The sequence below is a fragment of the Setaria viridis genome, chromosome 5, assembly GCF_005286985.2.
Source record: "Setaria viridis chromosome 5, Setaria_viridis_v4.0, whole genome shotgun sequence".
Classification (NCBI taxonomy): Eukaryota; Viridiplantae; Streptophyta; class Magnoliopsida; order Poales; family Poaceae; genus Setaria; species Setaria viridis.
Window position 1 is genome coordinate 26,258,917 of NC_048267.2, and position 18,664 is coordinate 26,277,580.

The 18,664-nt window shown below is 40.7% G+C and overlaps 1 protein-coding gene and 1 pseudogene across 2 annotated transcripts; one reads left to right on the top strand and one right to left on the bottom strand.

The window, feature by feature from the left end:
• Positions 1–1,803: 1,803 nt before the first annotated feature.
• On the top strand, positions 1,804–18,450 carry LOC117858020 (chromatin modification-related protein EAF1 B). Of its 2 annotated transcripts, none has more exons than XM_034740983.2 (23): positions 1,804–2,192; positions 2,733–2,961; positions 3,041–3,095; positions 3,179–3,276; positions 3,352–4,840; positions 4,915–5,034; positions 5,155–5,409; positions 5,592–5,777; positions 6,141–6,221; positions 6,812–6,872; positions 6,985–7,562; positions 7,640–7,690; positions 7,988–8,045; positions 8,240–8,418; positions 9,183–9,236; positions 9,310–9,390; positions 9,694–9,831; positions 10,008–10,124; positions 13,158–13,258; positions 13,378–13,584; positions 13,661–14,045; positions 16,071–17,533; positions 18,124–18,450. In XM_034740983.2, exons 2-22 carry the CDS (start codon positions 2,825–2,827, stop codon positions 17,472–17,474), a joined length of 5,835 nt encoding a protein of 1,944 aa, XP_034596874.1. In that variant the 5' UTR covers positions 1,804–2,192; positions 2,733–2,824; the 3' UTR covers positions 17,475–17,533; positions 18,124–18,450. The 2 variants fall into 2 exon arrangements, with proteins under 2 accessions (XP_034596874.1, XP_034596875.1); XM_034740984.2 differs by having other exon boundaries at positions 1,804–2,004.
• LOC140223009 (uncharacterized) lies at positions 10,857–12,466 on the bottom strand (annotated as a pseudogene).
• Positions 18,451–18,664: the final 214 nt, after the last annotated feature.

Below are 18,664 nucleotides of genomic sequence, written 5' to 3' on the forward strand. Positions count from 1 at the left end.
TTAAGGACCGGTGGTGTATTTTACTTTATTTCTTTAAAGTCCTATGACAAAAGCTATATTAGTATTAATTTATCTTCCTAATCATGTATGATGTTGAAGCCTTCCTAAAAAATCATGCGATAAAAGCTACTCTGATTCGAAATACATGTCGTTTGAACATCGGCACATTATATATTGCAAACCTTTGACCAATAATTTCTTTGAAAATATGATATTTCAGAGAAAGGTAAATTAATATTTTGAAAATAGATTTTATGGTGAGTCTAGTAACATTTAAGTTATATTGCCAATCTATGTATTTTTTATCCATTAATGGTGAAAGTTAAAAAAGTTTGACCGATACAACTCATAAAACAACATGTATTTTGGAACCATGTGGAGTATCTCACTATTAATGCTGCTTTATAAAGTCTATAAAAACATCAACTACCCAAGCTGTTCCTATTACTCTTCAAAAGTTAACTATTCCAACAGCTATTTAAGACTTGCTTTGTGAATTACTCTCAACAACTAAAAAGGCCTTCAATTTGCTCGGTACCTATCATCACAAAAGGGTCTTGGAGTTAGGAAAATACCATAGAGAATGCCTTCAGATTGTGTAAACTATATTCCATCCTTGTTTTCCATAAAAAATAGCCATTAGAGTCCTTTAGAAAGTGGAAAATTTGGACCTACCAATGCAACCTATCTGTATATTCCTCCTCTACTTCATATGTTAATTAGTTCTTAATGAAACCTGAGCATATGCTACAGTGAAAACATTTCAACCATGATTTCAGAAATTAATGCATACTTGAAATAAGATTAATATGTTGATCCTAGTGGGATGCAATATCTTTGTTTTTCTATTTTCAAAAACAGTATATTAGCAAAATATTGGCAATAGTCTCATGATGTAAATATGAGAAGAAACATACTTGCGTAGATAAATTTGACCCTAGGATAGAGAAATATATGTTTAGGGTGAGGTTACATAATGTCATTTACAACTCAAAGAGGCATCACAATGGCGTTATAAACTCAAGATCTTTGAATTTATATGTTCCGATCTTAGATTATTTGCAATGGTAGTACGGGTCTTTGAATCTATATGGACCCTAAACTAAGTGAAAAGGGTCTCTAACTTAGTGGTTAGAGCACCTAAGCACCCAGTAGGACCCGAGTTCGACTCCCCATAGAAGAGAATTAAATAGGTCACGATCAAATTGAATCTCACGCATGATCAAGATGTGCAAGGCGACGAATGATGATACTATTATATAATTTAATTATCATTCGATAGTTATTAAATAAATGTCAGTGACCAACATCTCGACATTGATCGAAAACCCTAATGATGCTGTATCGAACTCCACCAATAGTCTTGTGCTATAAATGTTTCTACGATAAATGGAGGATTTTTTTTAGAGTAATAGATGCCGTTTTAGATGTAAAGGAACTCTCAGCAGTTCTAAAGGAAGTTTCATTCACATTTCACATTAAATATGATGACAAACATGGACCATTTGAATGAAGAAAAACACAGTGAGTTTCAAAAAAGAAAAAAAACCTAAGGGAGTGGGGAAAAAGGCCACCCCAAACTATACGAGAGGGTCCTCCATTCACTGCACGCTCCGGGCGACGGCCCTGTCACGTAGCCTACCCGTCGGCACGTCGGCCGTGCAATCTGAACCCAACCCCACGCCGATCGGGTCAGACCGCACCAGTTCGCACGCACCCGACCGGACCGGCCCGCCCGTCTCGCGTCGCGCACACCACCTTCTCCTCCCTCCCCTTCTTCCCCAGGGAAACACCTCGCCTGCATACGTACGACGCACCACCCCCCCTGCCCCCGCGACCCCCGCACCACCGCGCCCCGATCTCCGGCGTCGACACCGCCGCCTCCGGCGAGCCCTCTCCCGCGCTCCTGAGGCCTCCCCCGGAGCCCTTCAGGCCGCCGCGGCCTTCCCCGTGGGCTCCCCTGCCCCAAACCCTAACCCTAGCTCCCGGCGCGGGGCTGTGCAGGTGCGTCCCCTGCTCCATCGGGCGCTCCGTCCGGCCTCCCTCTCGCCCCCACGGCACCGTAGGGTCGCAATTGAGGTACGCAGAGTGCCGCGCGGTGGTGTGGGTGGGAGGTCTGAGTGGTCAGTGCGGGGAGACTGCGCCGGCGGCTGCTGAATTGTGCTGCATTTGGGCTGAGCGGCCCGGGGATGGTACGTGCGCGGGTCCTCTCCACGTAGTAGTCGCTGTGACAGGGTTAACTGGTAACGTGCATGGGCTAAAAGTGCGTTATGTCACTTTTCAGTGTGGGAACTGGTGCGGGCGTGCTCAAAAACGTGATTCTTTTTTTTTCTGTACTTGTTCTGATGGCTGTGGATTTTCTTTTAATATGGAAACTGATGACATCATTTATGCAGCCTGTCAGGATGTGTGTTTTGTTTGATTACTCGATAAGGCAAATGCTGCTATTTCTCTGTGTGCCTTTGTTAATTTGGGCAAGGGGTGTCATGTCATTTGCGGCGCTTGCTCTTGTTTGTTCAGCACAGGCTGTTGTGTCGTCGCATGCATTTATGTGTTATTGTGAAAAGGCTGTCATTGTGTTATTGTGGTTAGAGTTCTTTTTAACTTTTTTCATGGCCTTCTTTTGCTTGTGCTTTTTATGGCACTGTATTGCTTGTTTGAAACTTCAGTTGGTCTGTTGTTTCTGGTAGAATCAGTTGGTTGTCTTATGTTGACTGGTTTCTGGCTTGCAGGAAGCAGAGTGTCTGTTTTCTGGACTTGAGAATTTGAGAGGTCGTGCAGTTTGATGGCACACGCTGCTTAGTAGGTGTGCATACAATGATGCATGGGCAAAGCCTGTTTCTGTGGTCCAGTGGCTATTGAGCTGTGCTCTATGGGAGGAATTGCTGAATGTGGTGTGAGCGTTGACACTAAAGCTTCACCACGTCGCGCGGCCATAGAGAAAGCTCAGGAGGAGCTGAGGTACATAAACTGATATACCTTGCTTACAACTTGCTTATGCTTGCTCTGCGTACCTGATGCTCAGCAATGCAAACTCCAGGCAGGAATACGATATCCGTGAAGAGCGAAGGAGGGAGCTTGAATTTCTGGAGAAGGTACATTGCATTGGCATCCTTATGGTTTTGCACAATGAATTTGCACCGGAACTTTTTCCTTGTTTATTAACTTATTGTTGCAGGGAGGCAATCCCTTGGATTTCAAACTCAGCCATGTAGCATCACTTAGTGTACAGTCCACTTCTGTGACAGACCAGATAGCTGATCAAAATGTGATAAGGTGATAACTAGTTCCTGATCTACCAATAAAAACATTATTTATTCATCTAAGCCTTTTGAACCTCTTGTACTGCAGCGAGGCTAAAGGTAGTTTTGCATTTGCCACCTCACCTCATGGGGATTCTGTCGAAAGCAGTGGCAAGCCAGGAAATTCATTGTGCCGTGAAGGCAATACAGCTGATAATCTTATGCTTTTGGATGGAGATACCAGCAACACAGGTGGGGAGAAAATTGTGAAACGTGGAACTAAAAGGGCTACTGCAACTCAAGCCGAGCAGTTCCTGCACTGCGATGGCCAGAATAATGCAAAAGAAGGAGAAGATTCTGGTTTGTTCCGACTTGGGCCAAAGAGCCAAGCATACGCTCGACGTAGATCAAAGTCAATCAGAGACAATGCAAATAATGCATTTGTTAGGCATCCACCAGTTCCTCCAACAGGTTCTCAGAAAAAAGATGTCACAGGGTTAACCCCAGAAGCAAAGACTGAGGATAATGGCGTTTCATCCATTGGTGATTCAAAGCCGACTAGTCCTAACTGTCAAAATATGCTGAAGAATGTACCATTAAATGATAATGTGGAAATGGAGACGGACAATGTCCAACCAATTCATGAAGGCAACCAAACATCCAAGAATGAGTTATCAAACATCAACAATGGCAGTCAAGCTATGGAAATTTCACCAAACAGTGTGACTGATAATTCACATCTTACTGTAGGTGATCAGATGGCTACTGCAACTGCTTCTGCAGTATCCCCTGATGCTATTTCAAAAGAAGCTGCTTCAAATATAGTTTGTTCTCTGCCATCTATATCCAATGAAATCTTGAAAGAAGCACAAACTCTTGAGAAGGCAGGTAATAGCCCATCTATTGTAAGTGCGGTTGACATTCATGCAGATAGTATGGATAACAAGGGTGCTACTCCTCATTCTGCTGTTGAAAGTGCTAGTTTAAATGAAAATGAAGTGGATCGAACTCATGCATATGCCACCAAGGCTGCTAATGAACATCTAGTGCAAAGTGAGAATCTAGCACCACTGAAGGCCAGTGAAATGGTTGATGAAGGTTTGAATAAGATTCTACCTGAGGACAAGGATGCCAAGAAAGATAGTCAACTGGAAGTTAGTAGCCAGCCTGTCGTTTTGGATGGCAGTTGCAGACAACCGGAACCTAGTTATGTTTGTGTGAAAGATGAAAGAGAAGTTTGTAACAATGCAGTAGATGCACAAAAGGATACACAACAGCTTGCTACTTCTAATCAGGATAACGGGAACAAGGAGGAATGTTCAGATTCCCATAGAAACAACATGAGTGAATCAAGTGTTGCCGAAAAGCCAGCTTCTGTTATTGTGCCCCGTGCCCCTGCCTCACTCACAGCCGAAAAGCCAGCTTCTGTTACTGTGCCCCCTGCCTCACTCACAGGTGATGTGACTAACCCTATAGAAAATGATGTTGAAAAATCTAGTGGAGACCAGGAGAAGATATCAAAGAAGGAATGCGAAGATTCTATTGTTGCAAAGAAGGATCATGAAGATGCTATCCTCAGAAGGGCGCGGTATATCGAGGTATACCTAGTATATATATGCTCTTCTTTCTGATATTGATCTGCTTCTAAAAAAGGAAACTTCTTACTTGGCAGGCAAACATTAAGAGGGCTGGTGAACGGTCTCTCTGTAATGTTTCTTTGGAGAAGAAGCGAAAGAGTCACTGGGATTTTGTTCTAGAGGAGATGGTCTGGATGGCAAATGACTTCATGCAGGTGCTTTCTTAAGTGTTCTTTTTAGTTTTCACAAACTGAAATGTTTTTGCTGTGTTGCTCCCCATTATTGTCCCTACCAACTTATTGGAATATCTTGTAACTTGACCGTTTGCATAATAGGAGCGCCTGTGGAAAAGTGCAGCCGCAGCACAGATGTCCCACTGGATTTCTTCTAGTGGCCGAGCAGTATTTGAAGAAGCAAGCATTCAGAGAAAGCAGAAATCTGTTGCCAGAATTCTGGCCAATGGTATTATGGATTTTTGGCATTCAGTCGATACTTCACGAGCAAGTGGGGGTATGTCTAAACCAATGCAAATAGAGCAATCAAACAAGCTAGAAGAAAAGCTGAGTGGGGTCAAAGCTGGAAAACAAGAGGTCAGCAAAATGAATATGCCAATTAATTCTTTTCATGTCAGAATGCTTTAGGGCTTCATGTTTATATTTAGAAGCCTCCTAGTTGAGTGGAATAGCTGAGAATGGCTCTCTTATGTTTAACTTCATGTTTTAGTTTGATGTAGTTGCCATTTGATATTGAGGTGATATGTGAATTTTTACAGGATGAAGAAAATTTGGAGCAAGATAAGTCTAGGAAGTCTCATCAGTCTCCTATTCACATCTATGCACTTCGACTTCTTGAGGACAACAGTAATGCATCCAAATGTCTGTCATTAGCTGAGGCACCACCAACTCCTGACAGGCTAAATGATTTTGGCATTTTGAAAGTACCAGATCAACTTTCAGAAGTAATCTATCTGAACACTGTTTATTTTGATAACCCATTTATTTGTTTACACTGTTTTGCTTATTGTTTCTTTTATTCTAAGTGATAGTAAACCTGATACAGGAACTGAGCCTAGCTTAGTTGGTGAGAGTGTGGGTTAACACCTCCCAGATTCTGAGTCCTCTTGGACTTGAATTTGGGTGCCTATTTCTTCTTATGTGCAATGCCTCTAGTCCCTCCTAGGTTGATCAAGTTTTTATTTATTTATTTATTTTAAATAGTAAAATCGATGCCATCTCCCAGCAATACTTCAAGTAACAGTAACTTTCCTTTCAGTCAGCAGAAACTGCAAAAAATCTGCTAATGATCCCCCCTCTAATCTCAGGCAAATCTCTTTTACGGTGTAGCACCTGGTGCAATGCAGGCATACAGGGAGTCTATGGAGCGTCTCTTTGTTTATAACAAGGTAAGGAGATGCCCCCGGTACTATGAGGACCACTATGCTCTGCTCTTATACTCTTTTGATCATCAGGTGGTTTTGTTAAATGTTGAAAATTTGAGTATACACTTAGACACGTGTCTGTTCTGTAGAGTGTTTCACTTGTGTATCTATGTGTATAATCAGTAATACCATGCTACTATATTATTTTATGTCTTTCGTTTTCTTTCTCTCTTTGGTTTTATGACTCTTGTTGGGTTTCAGTCTCTAGCAAACCTCAGCTTGCTTGGGACTAAAGGCTTTGTTGCTGTTGTCGTTTCACTTGTTATTGCTCTTCAGTTGCCAATTTGTAGGAAAGCTTCAGGTGTTAAGCAGTGGGGGTTACAACAAGGGACTAGTCTCTTCCCAAGTATCTGCATATATTTTGTAGGCATTATGGGCCAGAGAATGTTGGATGTTAACAGCTATCTTGTCAACACTAAATTGCTAACAAGAAACATTTGTAGTACTAGAGTATATGTTACATGTTAACACAATACTGTTATGTTCATTGACATTTCTGGCCTTTTCTGGGTGGTAAAAGTGGACTTAATGAACTTAATATCCTTTTATTCCAGCAAATGGTTAACACTGTACTCAAGGATGATTATGAGCCATCAACATATGCCTCTGTTTCAGGTAAATTGTTATGTGCTTCATATTCTTTCAACACGTACTACATACCATAATTCTCTAATTACCTATATTATTATGTGTTTCATGTTCTTACCAACAGTTCAATTTTGTGTAGATGTACCTGTGGAAAATGTATATGGAGACGATGAAGGCGATGCACGCACCTATTTACTGCCTGGAGCTTATGATGGTGGTTTGGCATCAAAATCAAGTCACAAAAAGAAACACCCTGTGACGCAGAGGATGAATGGCACAAGGCCATATGAAATTGGTTCTGACATGCCTTATGAACCATTCTTGGAAAGCAAACCAGGAAACCAACAATTTGTATCAAATGGCAAACGGACAACAGACTTCCTTTCCATTCCTATAAAACGCATTCGCACAGCAGCTAGACAGCGGGTTGCGAGTCCATTTCCTGCTGGAGTTTCTGGGACCCCTCAATTCACAAGTAAAACGGACGCTTCAAGTGGAGACACAAACTCCTGTCAAGATGATCAAAGTTCATTACATGGAGGATCATTTTCCCGGAAGAATGCAGATATAGAGTCCACAGTTGATTTTGACAGACAATTGTTGTATGATGCTAGCGAGGTGTCTACAAAGTCTAAAAAGAAGAAAAAGCCTAAGCACCCAGGACACAAGGCACCACTAAGTGTGGCTGAGTCTTGTTCCTTGATGGCACCTGGAAAGGTTAATTCTTTGTGCAAAATTCTCATCCTTTTGTTGTTGGCTTCGTTTGATAGAGTAAGTTTCTGGTGATTTTTCAGGGCACATATGATCCTAGACCTCAGGTCGATTTGGTTACTCAATATGAGCAGGTATTTTGTTTTAATAAATTATCTGCTATGTTTAGTTATATCATCTGAATCGACCTTTGCAACTAAATTTTATGTAAAGATCTTAGCTTTAAGGTGGCTATCCATACAAATTGCTTAATAACGGTATGAAATTTTAAGGTTTTGCAAACAAATAATGCTCTAAACGAATCTGGCATCCATCATCTAGTATTAGCGCTCTTTTGTGTGTTCTAATGCTGGGATCAGGGAATGTCACAAGCTATCCCAATCAAACCCCATATTCAGTATCTGATGCATGTTTTCTTCTTCCTGTACCAGAAGGATTATGTGAAAAAGAGACCGGAGATTCATCAATTCGATTCAAATGGGAATTTTGGTACTCCCTTTATCTATTCGTCAGTTTGCATATTTTGTCATCATATATATATATATGTATATATATATATATATCCACATACATATATACATACATATATATATTGTCACCAATGCCACATGAGAACAACTAGTTCTTATTGTTGGAACGTGAAATAGCTCCTCACATCTTAGGTGTTATTGACTTATCAACAGTGGTTAACGGTCAACATGCTTCTAAGAAGCCTAAACTGATGAATCAAGCGCCAGATATTTCACTGGAAGCTCTTGCACCAGTTGGTCCAATAGCATCTCCTGCTGCATCACAAATGAGCAACATGGCAAACCCTAAGATAAAGATTAGCACTCGTGGAAGAAAAAGTAAAGGACTCAAGGTATTCATATCTTTTTGTAATTATCATTCTGGTCATACAATTGTTTGTACCCCACTTGAATCTTTTTCGTGAACATATGTGTTAGTTTGGGCTAAAAGTGATTGGTTAATTTTGGATTCATGTTTTGTAACATAAAATGGATGCCCTGCACATCCATGTATGTCAGATTATTGTGTAGTCACAGTGAGAAGCACTACAGATGAATTTACTAGAAAATTCATTTCATGCTATTACTTCTGGGTCCTCTGTTGTCTACAATAACTGAATGTACTACTGCTTAAAGCTCGTACCTTGTTTTTGGTCACTTAGATATAGTGTATCTCCTTTACTGGTAATTATAGGAACAAGATGATTCAATACAATAAAGCCATACTTAACAGGAACTTACCCCAATTTTCACATTCTTGTTTGATTAAGTGCTTGAGCTGTAAAGCATGGCTAGAGGGAGGCTTGATCAACTTTGTACACTGGTTAAATTGGCTCAAGAACTTGTGTAGCACCTCTCTCTGTCTCTCTCTAAATAATATGAACATTATACCTCATACATCCAGCTCATGGTGTGCTAGAGATGCCTGTTTCAGGGTTGATAATTTGAGTTAAGCCAAAACCTGAGCTGATTGTGAGCTTTGAAAGTTCAAATTCTTTTGAATAGTCCAACATGTTCTGATTTGTGTTAAGATATTAGCATTCTATGTTGCTTCTTGTAATTTATGCTTCTTATTGAACAAAAAAACAGCTTTCTAAAATTCTGATCTTTTTATTAGATGGCGCCTGGTCATTCTGGTCCTGGAAGTCCATGGTCAAGTTTTGAGGACCAGGTTATTGTCTTTGAAATAGTTGTATCTCTTATTTTTCTTTGGTTGGCGTTATCCTAATGTCCTATTGTACCAGGCTCTTGTTGTCCTTGTACATGATATGGGTGAAAACTGGGAATTGGTGAGTGATGCCCTTAATAGCATCATCCAATTGAAGGTAATATTTTGTTCAGGATAAGCATTAATGTTTGGTATCAGCCATTTATTTTTCTCCCAATTCATGAGAATGTGCCATGCAAACTATTTTGTTGCAGCCTTTATGTTTGTGTTTTTCATTTAGAACCTTATACTTCTTATGAGTAACTGAGTAAGTTCAAGTAATTTTTTTGTTCATTTTTTGTAATTGATTTATATAGACATTTCAATTCTTTGGATCTTATTTCTTGCAATAATCTGGTGCTAATTAGAAACGATATTCCATTTTATGATTTAATTGAAAATTCTAGCATCTCATGCGCAGTGTATATATAGAAGGCCTAATGAGTGTAAGGAACGCCATAAACTTTTGACGGATAAAAGTTCTGGTGATGGTGCTGACAGTGCTGATGACTCAGGCTCATCTCAACACTATCCATCTGCATTGCCTGGCATTCCAAAGGTTATTTCCCATTTTTCTTCTATTTTACTTGTCATCATGTATATGGAAATGATATTGAAGATTTTGATTCTAGATCTAATCTAATCTGTTGCAACAAAAGCGACCATTTTTCTCTTAAACAGTGTGCAACATGTAAAACCAATGTAACATGTAAACCCTCTGCATGTGCATATCAGGGTAGCGCCAGGCAGCTGTTTCAGCGCCTTCAAGGACCGTTCGAGGAAGAGACTCTCAAGACACACTTTGAGAAAATAATATTTTTTGGACAAAAATTGCATCAAACTCGTAGAAAGGTTAGTATTATGGTTCGAAAAACATCATGTTACTTAATTCTTGGTTGGGACACAATATGTTTGTAATCTTTTGCTTGCATCTACTCCTTCAATCGAAAATATTTATCATTTTACGGTTTGTGTCAGTCAAACCTTTTGAACTTTGACTTATTTCATGTATTAAAAACATAAAATTAATGTTGCTAGAATAATCACTAAGCATGCTTTCATAAAATAATACATCCTTTTTACTTATTAGCATATTTTAATAGAAACTGTTGGTCCAAGTGTCATCTTGTAGAATGAGTCAATGTCCTAATGATTTGCGTTTTCGATCAGAGGGAGTAATAGCTAAAAGTTCATTTACTGTTTGCTAATTCTTTCATGCTTTTTTGCTCTTTCTTGATGAACAATTTTCCCTACTGTTAGATATGACAACTCAGCTAGTTTTGGGTATGTACAAGCAAAGTAACAGAGATGCTATCTGCATGTTCGTGTGCAATGACATTAATCTTTTATCCTCTCCTCTGTACCTTATGGGCTTTTATTGTTCTTTGGACTACAATAAAATTGTCCCCACTTACAACAACAACAACAACAACAACATAGCCTTTCAGTCCCAAGCAAGTTGGGGTAGGCTAGAGTTGAAACCGAACAAGATCCACATTTCAGGGTTCAGGTACATGAATAGCTGTTTTTCAGTCCCAAGCAAGTTGGGGTAGGCTAGAGTTGAAAGCGAACAAGAGCCACAATTCAGGGTTCAGGCACATGAATAGCTGTTTTCCAGGCACTCCTATCTAGGGCTAAATCTTTATCAATTTTGGTCTTCCTCTGCCTCTCTTCACATTACTGTCACGCCTTAGGGTTCCACTACGCACCGGTGCCTTCGGAGGCCTCCGTTGGACATGTCCAAACCATCTCAGCCGGTGTTGGATAAGCTTTTCTTCAATTGGTGCTACTCCTAACCTATCACATATATCCTCATTCTGGACTCGATCTCTTCTCGTGACCACAAATCCAACTCAACATACGCATTTCCGCAACACTTATCTACTGGACATGTCGTCTTTTTGTAGGCCAACATTTTGCACCATACAACATTGTAGGTCTAATCGCCATCCTATAAAACTTGCCTTTTAGCTTCACTGGTACCCTCTTGTATAAAATTCCTGATGCTTGGCGCCACTTCATCCACCCCGCTTTGATTCTATGGCTAACATCCTCATCAACATCCCCTGATGCTTGTAGCATTGATCCCAAATATTGAAATGTATCCTTCCTGGGCACTACTTGGCCTTCCATACTGACATCTCCCTCCTCAGGTGTAGTAGTCACATATCATATATTCAGTTTTAGTTCTGTTGAGTCTAAAACCTTTTGACTCTAGGGTCTCCCGCCACAACTCCAGTTTCCTATTTACTCCTGCTTGACTTTCATCAACTAGCACTACATCATCCGCGAAGAGCATACACCAAGGGATACCCTTGTATGCCCTTTGTGACCTCATCCATCACCAAGGCAAATAGATAAGGGCTCAAAGCTGACCCTTGATGCAGTCCTTTTTTGATCGAAAATCATCTGTGTCGCCATCACTGGTTCGAACTCTAGTTACAACATTGTTGTACATGTCCTTAATAAGTTCAACGTACTTCGTTGGGACTTTATGCTTGTCCAAAGTCCACCACATAACATTCCTTGGTATTTTGTCATACACCTTCTCCAAGTCAATGAAAACCATATGTAGGTCCTTCCTTCTCCCTATACCGCTCCATAGCTTGTCTTATTAAGAAAATACCTTCCATGGTTGACCTTCCAGGCATGAAACCAAATTGGTTCATAGACACCCGCATTATCCTTGTCAAACAAACGATGCTCGATGACTCTTCCATAGCTTCATAGTATGGCTCATCAACTTAATTCCTCGGTAATTAGTACAACTTTGAATATCTCCCTTATTCTTGTATATTGGTACCAATATACTTCTCCACCCTTCCGGCATCTTGTTCGACCGAAAAAATATGGTTGAACAACTTGGTTAGCCATACTGTGGCTATATCCTCTAGGCATCTCCACACTTTAATTGGGATACCATCCGGGCTCATCGCCTCACCACTTTTCATCCTTTTCAACGCCTCTCTGACCTCATATTCTTGGATCTTCCGCACAAAGTGCTTGTTGGTGTCATCAAAAGAGTCATCCAACTGAAATGTTGTGTCCTCATTCTCACCATCGAACAATTTGTCAAAATACTCTTGCCATCTATGTTTGATTTCATCCTCCTTTACTAAGATGTTCTCCATTTCATCCTTAATGCACTTAACTTGGTTGAAGTCCCTCGTCTTTCTCTCACGAACCCTAGCCATCCTATAGATGTCCTTCTCTCCTTCCCTTAGCCACACTTACAGTCCCACTTACATTGGAAAAAAATGTTTGTGGATTCTATAAAACTACTCTCTCAACAAGATGCCACTTCTCTAATCTTATTACTGTGTACCCAAAACTGTAAAGAGTGCAACATTATAATACTACATTAGTGTTTTTATGAATTTTTTAACTCATGGCGTTATATATTTCTAAGCTATACACTGTAGATGTTATTTGTGGTCAAAATTAATACAATTTGATTGCATGCTTTTGTATTGTTTCACTCTTTATTCGGATGGAAGAGGGAGTGCATATTGACCAAAAATATTAGCTCCCTTGTTTCTTTAGCAAGAATATCAGTATGAAATATAAACTCTTATATTATTGACAGTTTCTTGTGGTGTTTTACTTTTTGTTAGAATGAAAATTGAACTTCCAGTCCAATTCTTATATGATCTAACCATGTTTATTTTTGGTTAATTTGAAAGTTATGAATCATTTGATTTGCAATCCAAGTTAGATTACAACCCATCATCTGATGTATGGTGAAACCATTTTTCTTTGTCTGAATATTCCCATTTATTTCAGTTAATTTGAAAATTTATCTCTAATGTTTCTTCCAATTTGGAGCTCTTTTTTAATTATTAATATATGCTCACAGTGATTTCCTTGTCTGTTTTCTCTTATTAGGGTGAGATCCAGGAGCTGAGGCAAATAAATCCACTTCATACTTCTCATGTTTTTGCACTTTCTCAAGCATGTCCAGGCAACTTATCTGGTGTAGTTTTAACGTATGAACTATACACTTAGACGTTTGAGATCTGTCTTATCTAATCCTGCTATGAACTTATAACTTTCTATATTGGCCGTATCAAACCGCCATGTTCTTTCTAATTTTAACTTTTTATAGGCCACTTGATCTTTGTGATGGACCTTCAAACTCGGATACACTTTCTGTTGGTTACCAAGGATCTCACACAAGTGGTTTAGCTCTTCAAAACAATCATGGTTCTATTGGTCCTACTCTTCCTACCTCCAATGTGAATTCCAGATTACCAGGTTCTCCTGGTATGGTTATAGGAAGCAATTCACCATTGCCTTTGAATGCTCCCTCCAGGTAAAGTGATTATCCTCTATAGCTGATATATAACACGTTCCATATTCATATTTGTTTCTGCAAAATTTTATTGCAGGGATGCTCAGAGGTATGGTGTGCCTAGACCAACCTTGTTACAGGGTGATGAGCAATCAAGAATTCATTATAGCCAGATGGTCAATGGAAGAAATCTTCAGCAACCTGGAGTTCCTGGTGTGTTGCCATCTGGAGTTGATCGGGGTGCCCGAATGATGCCACCAGCTCATGGTGCCGGAATTATGACCGGACTAAATCGAGGTACACCAACTAGGCCGGGTTTTCCAAGGGTTGGTTCCCCTGGAATGGCAAATGTAGTTCCACATGGAAACATGTCACCCAACAATGGGCAAGGATTACAAAATACAGTGAATGTTCATCCTGGTGCCATACCTGGTCCTGGAAATACGATGTTGAGGCCTCGTGATCCAATGCAGATGCTTCGGGTATGCATTCAATTTCATATGCATTAAGATTTTTCAATTTCAGCATATCTTTGCTCTGTGTTGATTCTTGTGGTAGTACATAATATTGTGGGTCCACCTATCGTTTTGTTTTATCATATGGAAACAACATGATTTCAGACGAACTAGTACAAAAGCAGATGTTTACGTATCTATGGCACGGAACTGGTTCAAAATTTCCTGGTTTTCGCTGGTTCAGATGGCTTGTCTGTACTCTGGGTAATTCTAGATGACTGAAGGCTGATAACGTTGGAAATTTTGTCTTGGAACCCACAGGAGAACTGCATGTCATTGCATTAATAATAATGAATAAGTTACAGAAATTTGTCTGGTTTTAAGTATTACATTCGCACAATTGAACAATTTTGACTACCAAAGCAAGCTCTGCTCTAGGCCCTATAGGCAAACTCCTGGAGACACTTGGCTCCGGCCAGGCACCATAGGTACACCTCTTTTGCAACATGGAGCAAATGCTGAACAGACGGTCGGCCTCTGTTTTTTTTTGATCAAACATACCTGTATTAAAGGTTAAGGATACCGTACAAAGACCTGTACAAATACAGATACGTGCAGGTAGGATACAGAGGACAGCTGTTCCAACCTATTTGTACAAAGCCCCCCTAAAAGACAAAGAAATTACAAATAAGGCCCTGGAACCTCTGCAGGCCGAAACCTCCAGAAACTGCCACCGCCGGAAGCCACCAAATCCAGTCGCCGCCATCCCCATGTCAGAAGGAGCTCCATCGCCACGAGGCTTTAAGACATAGTCATTCCTTTACTTCCAGATGAGCCAGGTGCCTAAAATAACCAGACTTAAATCCCTTGCGGTTTGCTGTATTCACCATGGCCTCAGTCTTGCACCATTGGGAAAATCGATCTTCAGAGCTTTATGGGGAGACATCTGGCAGCCCAAGCATTGAGTGAATGATGTTGCAAAAATGTAATGACTAGGTGAAGCTTGAACAATGGGAGCAACAGGGATGAATCGCCTAATTAACCCCAGATATATTGAAGTTTTTTAATAACACAAGATAAATTAGCTCTCTTTATCCGTTTTGAGTATTATACCAACTTCATGCCATACTTAATAAAAAAGTTTAAAGTAACGCCAAAAGCATTTGCAGCGAGACACTTGTGAGTCCCTCAAATGGAATATTTTCAAATGCCGGCATTTAGAGTGGCAAAATTTTGCAAGTCCCTCATCCGTCACAAGGTTCGAATAATCTCCTTGGAGAATATAATATTCCTGTGTGTCATGGAAAGAAATTTGACATTGTGTCATAGAGGTGGCAGCCTTTGCTTGGTAGCTGCAGCATGATAGTTGGGTACCTCAGAAGCGAAGAAGTTCTACTAGATGGTGATCAGGCTTGTGGTGTTGTATGGTGCAGAATGTCCTATTAAGGACAGTCACATTCAACAGTTAAGTTTAGCTGAAATGCATATGTTTAGTGAAGAGGGTTGGGCATGGTACCGAGCTTATCCGACACTAGCTGTGGGCATAGAAGAAAGGACAAAATCTGAAATGGATGTCGTACTTTTTTTTGGGGGGGGGGGGGGGGGGGGGGGGTAGGGGGGATTGAATTGAAGAAAAGCTTAGCTGATGTTGTTTGAGATGGTTTGTTTGCCTCAAGAGTCACCAACGCATACCAGAATTCTGATGCATGCTGATAGTACTTGGAAAGGCTGGTTAACTGTGTACCTGTCATGGAGGAAGCAGCATTTAAGAGATGTTTGAAGAAATGGAATGTATCTAAAGAGTTGTCTTTGGATAGGTGTGTGAGGAAATTAGCAATTCCCATGCTAGAACCATGGCCTAGGATATTAATTTTTCTTTTGCCATTACTAGCTTGAGACAAAAGGCTGAGTTGTTACTATTGTGTGAAACAAAAGGCTTAGTTGCTGTTATGACATATTGACTTCACTTGATATGGAAAGTGATCGTTAAATGAAATGTTTTCATTTGTATTTTTTTAAAAAATTACTAATGCTATGGTTTGTTTGTTGTAGCCTGTCCAGAATTCGGAAGAGCATAGACAGATGATGATGCCGGAGTTTCAGTTACAAGTCTCACAGGGAAATAACCAGGTTGTCCATTTCAGCGGCCCACCATTTTCCAATGCTGGAGGATCCTCACCTGTTCAATCTTTCCCTGTTCAGCAATCCCAACCACATCAGATGCCGCAACAGTCACACATGTACGGAAATACACACCTTTCTCATACCCAAGGAACAAACCAGTCAAACCCACAGCAGCAGCAGGCTTATGCTATGCGCTTTAAAGAGAGACATATTCAACAAATGATGCCCCAGCAACAGCGCCCTCTACCTGGAACCAGTACAGTGCCAACTGTGCAGAATGGCTCACAAATGCAACAGCAGAGTCAAGGATGTGCGGCTGGTGTAATCCCAGCTTCACAGCCACAGCATAAGCAGCAACATCCTGCACAAAATCCATTAGGTAACCCAATGCTTCCCCATCAGCCTTCTGCCAATACATCACATAAACAGAAGAAGCAACAGGGCCAGCAGCAACCTAGACAAAATCAACAGCAACGAAATCAAGGTAGTCAGCAAGCTAAGCTTATGAAGAGCTTAGGCCGAGGGAACATGATGCACCAGAATCCTGTGGATGCTAGTCAAGCCAGTGGCATTTCTGCAAACTGTAAAAACCAAATTCCTGATAAGAATGTGATGCAACAGGGTCCAGGGCATCTTGTTGGCAGTAAAGGATCAATTCCATCAATACCTCAACCCGGGAGTCAACCAAAGATATATACTTCTCAGATGCCTCTGTCACCGATGCAGACTCCAGATGTTAGTAATCAGGGTGCAGTTAAGGGTTCTTCCAACCATACCTTGTTAACTTCCCAACAAGGTCAACTTCATTCACCATCACAGCTGGCTACACAGCAGCAGCAGCAGCTACGGTACATGAATCCATCACAGAATAATATCCAAAGATTGATGATGCAACAAAATCGCCATATGAACACAGATGGCAGGACTGAATTACCTGTTGACCAAGTACAACATAACCAGGTCATATCATCTGCATCACTTGCTAGAAGTACAGATTCAGGTAGCCCAGGCATCTCATCTATGAGCCAGCGGAAACAAGAGTCATCCCATGATCCAAGTGCAGTTACCTCGACCCCGCAGCTAGCTAGCTCACCTCAAGACACCTTTGTTGGAAGTGATAAGCTGTTGCCATCATCTAGCCAAAGCATGCTGCAAAGGCAAATGTCTGGTGGCATGCCTATTCATGGACATGCCATTGGTGGCCAGCTGCAGCAACAGCAGTCTCGGCAGCAACTGCAGTCTCAGCACCTGCAGCAGCAGCAGCAGCAGCATCAGAGGCCTGTTGTTCAAGGCAGTGTATATGCCCATCCTTCAAATTCCGGGCCAGGATGATGATGGGCTATGCTGGGCTGATATTTATGCAGAGCATCCTTTGTAAAGTTACTGTACAGGTATCTACTCTCTGGACTTTCCTTGATGCTGGCTACAATTTTTATGTGCATGGATGTGACTCAAGAACTGAGTTAAAACCCTGAGGAAACTTCAATTGTTTATTCGTTCATTTCTAATGCAGAATACTCTATCCATCCACAAACCTAAGCATTTTTTAGGAATTTTAGAACAGATTAAGGAGGAAGGGAAATGACTATGGCGCCCCTCAACCAATCACCAATGCAATAATTATTACTGCCTTTTCAGCTAATTGATGCCATAAATGGTAGCCGCTACTGAACTGCCAAGATGCTTTTTCAGCAAACAAGGAAACTAATTATTAATGATGAGGGAGTGGTGAGTAGATTATGCCAGAAGTGCTAACCTCTGCGAACAAATTTTGAATGCTAGAAATGCTTACACTTGTGGAAGGGGAGGGAGTATCAATCTATTTTTTGTTTTCTCATAATTTCTGCATATATTTTTATCAATCTTTATGGGACCGAATAGCTTTGTTTTCTTTCTACTTGTTATTGCCTTGTAAGTTGCTGGGGCATCAATAAATGATAGTTTTTTGTTTGCTGATATCTCGCGTTCTATCTTTTTCTAGGCGTCCGTGCTGTGGAAGATGTGCGGATGATAGCGCTCTTTATTCCCCAACTTTGAGCTAATTGTAGCCACCTCAGTGTCAGGTAGATAATTATTTTCCGTACCATTTTGGTGCCACACTGCTACCTTCAAAGTAGTTTGACCCTAGATTGCTGGAGGTGGTTCTTGTGAGGGCAAATTCCTTTTGTTGTCAAATTGTAACCCGACACTGGGCCCAGTTGTATATTTTTGCCTTTGAGGTCCATGCTGTTAGAGACAGTCTCTTTTGTATAAGCCTGTATATTCAGCTCACAAGTCAATGAATGCAAAAGCCTTTCTTTGCGTCAAAGCAGATCCTGTGGTTAGCAGTTTCTGAGTCCTGCTTTGCACCGATAAAGTGAAACCAGGCTGGTGGTTTTCATTCTTTGCTCTTCCTGTTATATTCTTTCGTCATTGTATGTTATATTCTTTGCTCTAACTGTTATGCTCTGTTAGAATTCGCAGCTGCTCTTGGTAGTAACCCTTTGAAGGAACATTTGTGATCTGTTAAACAAATGGTGTGG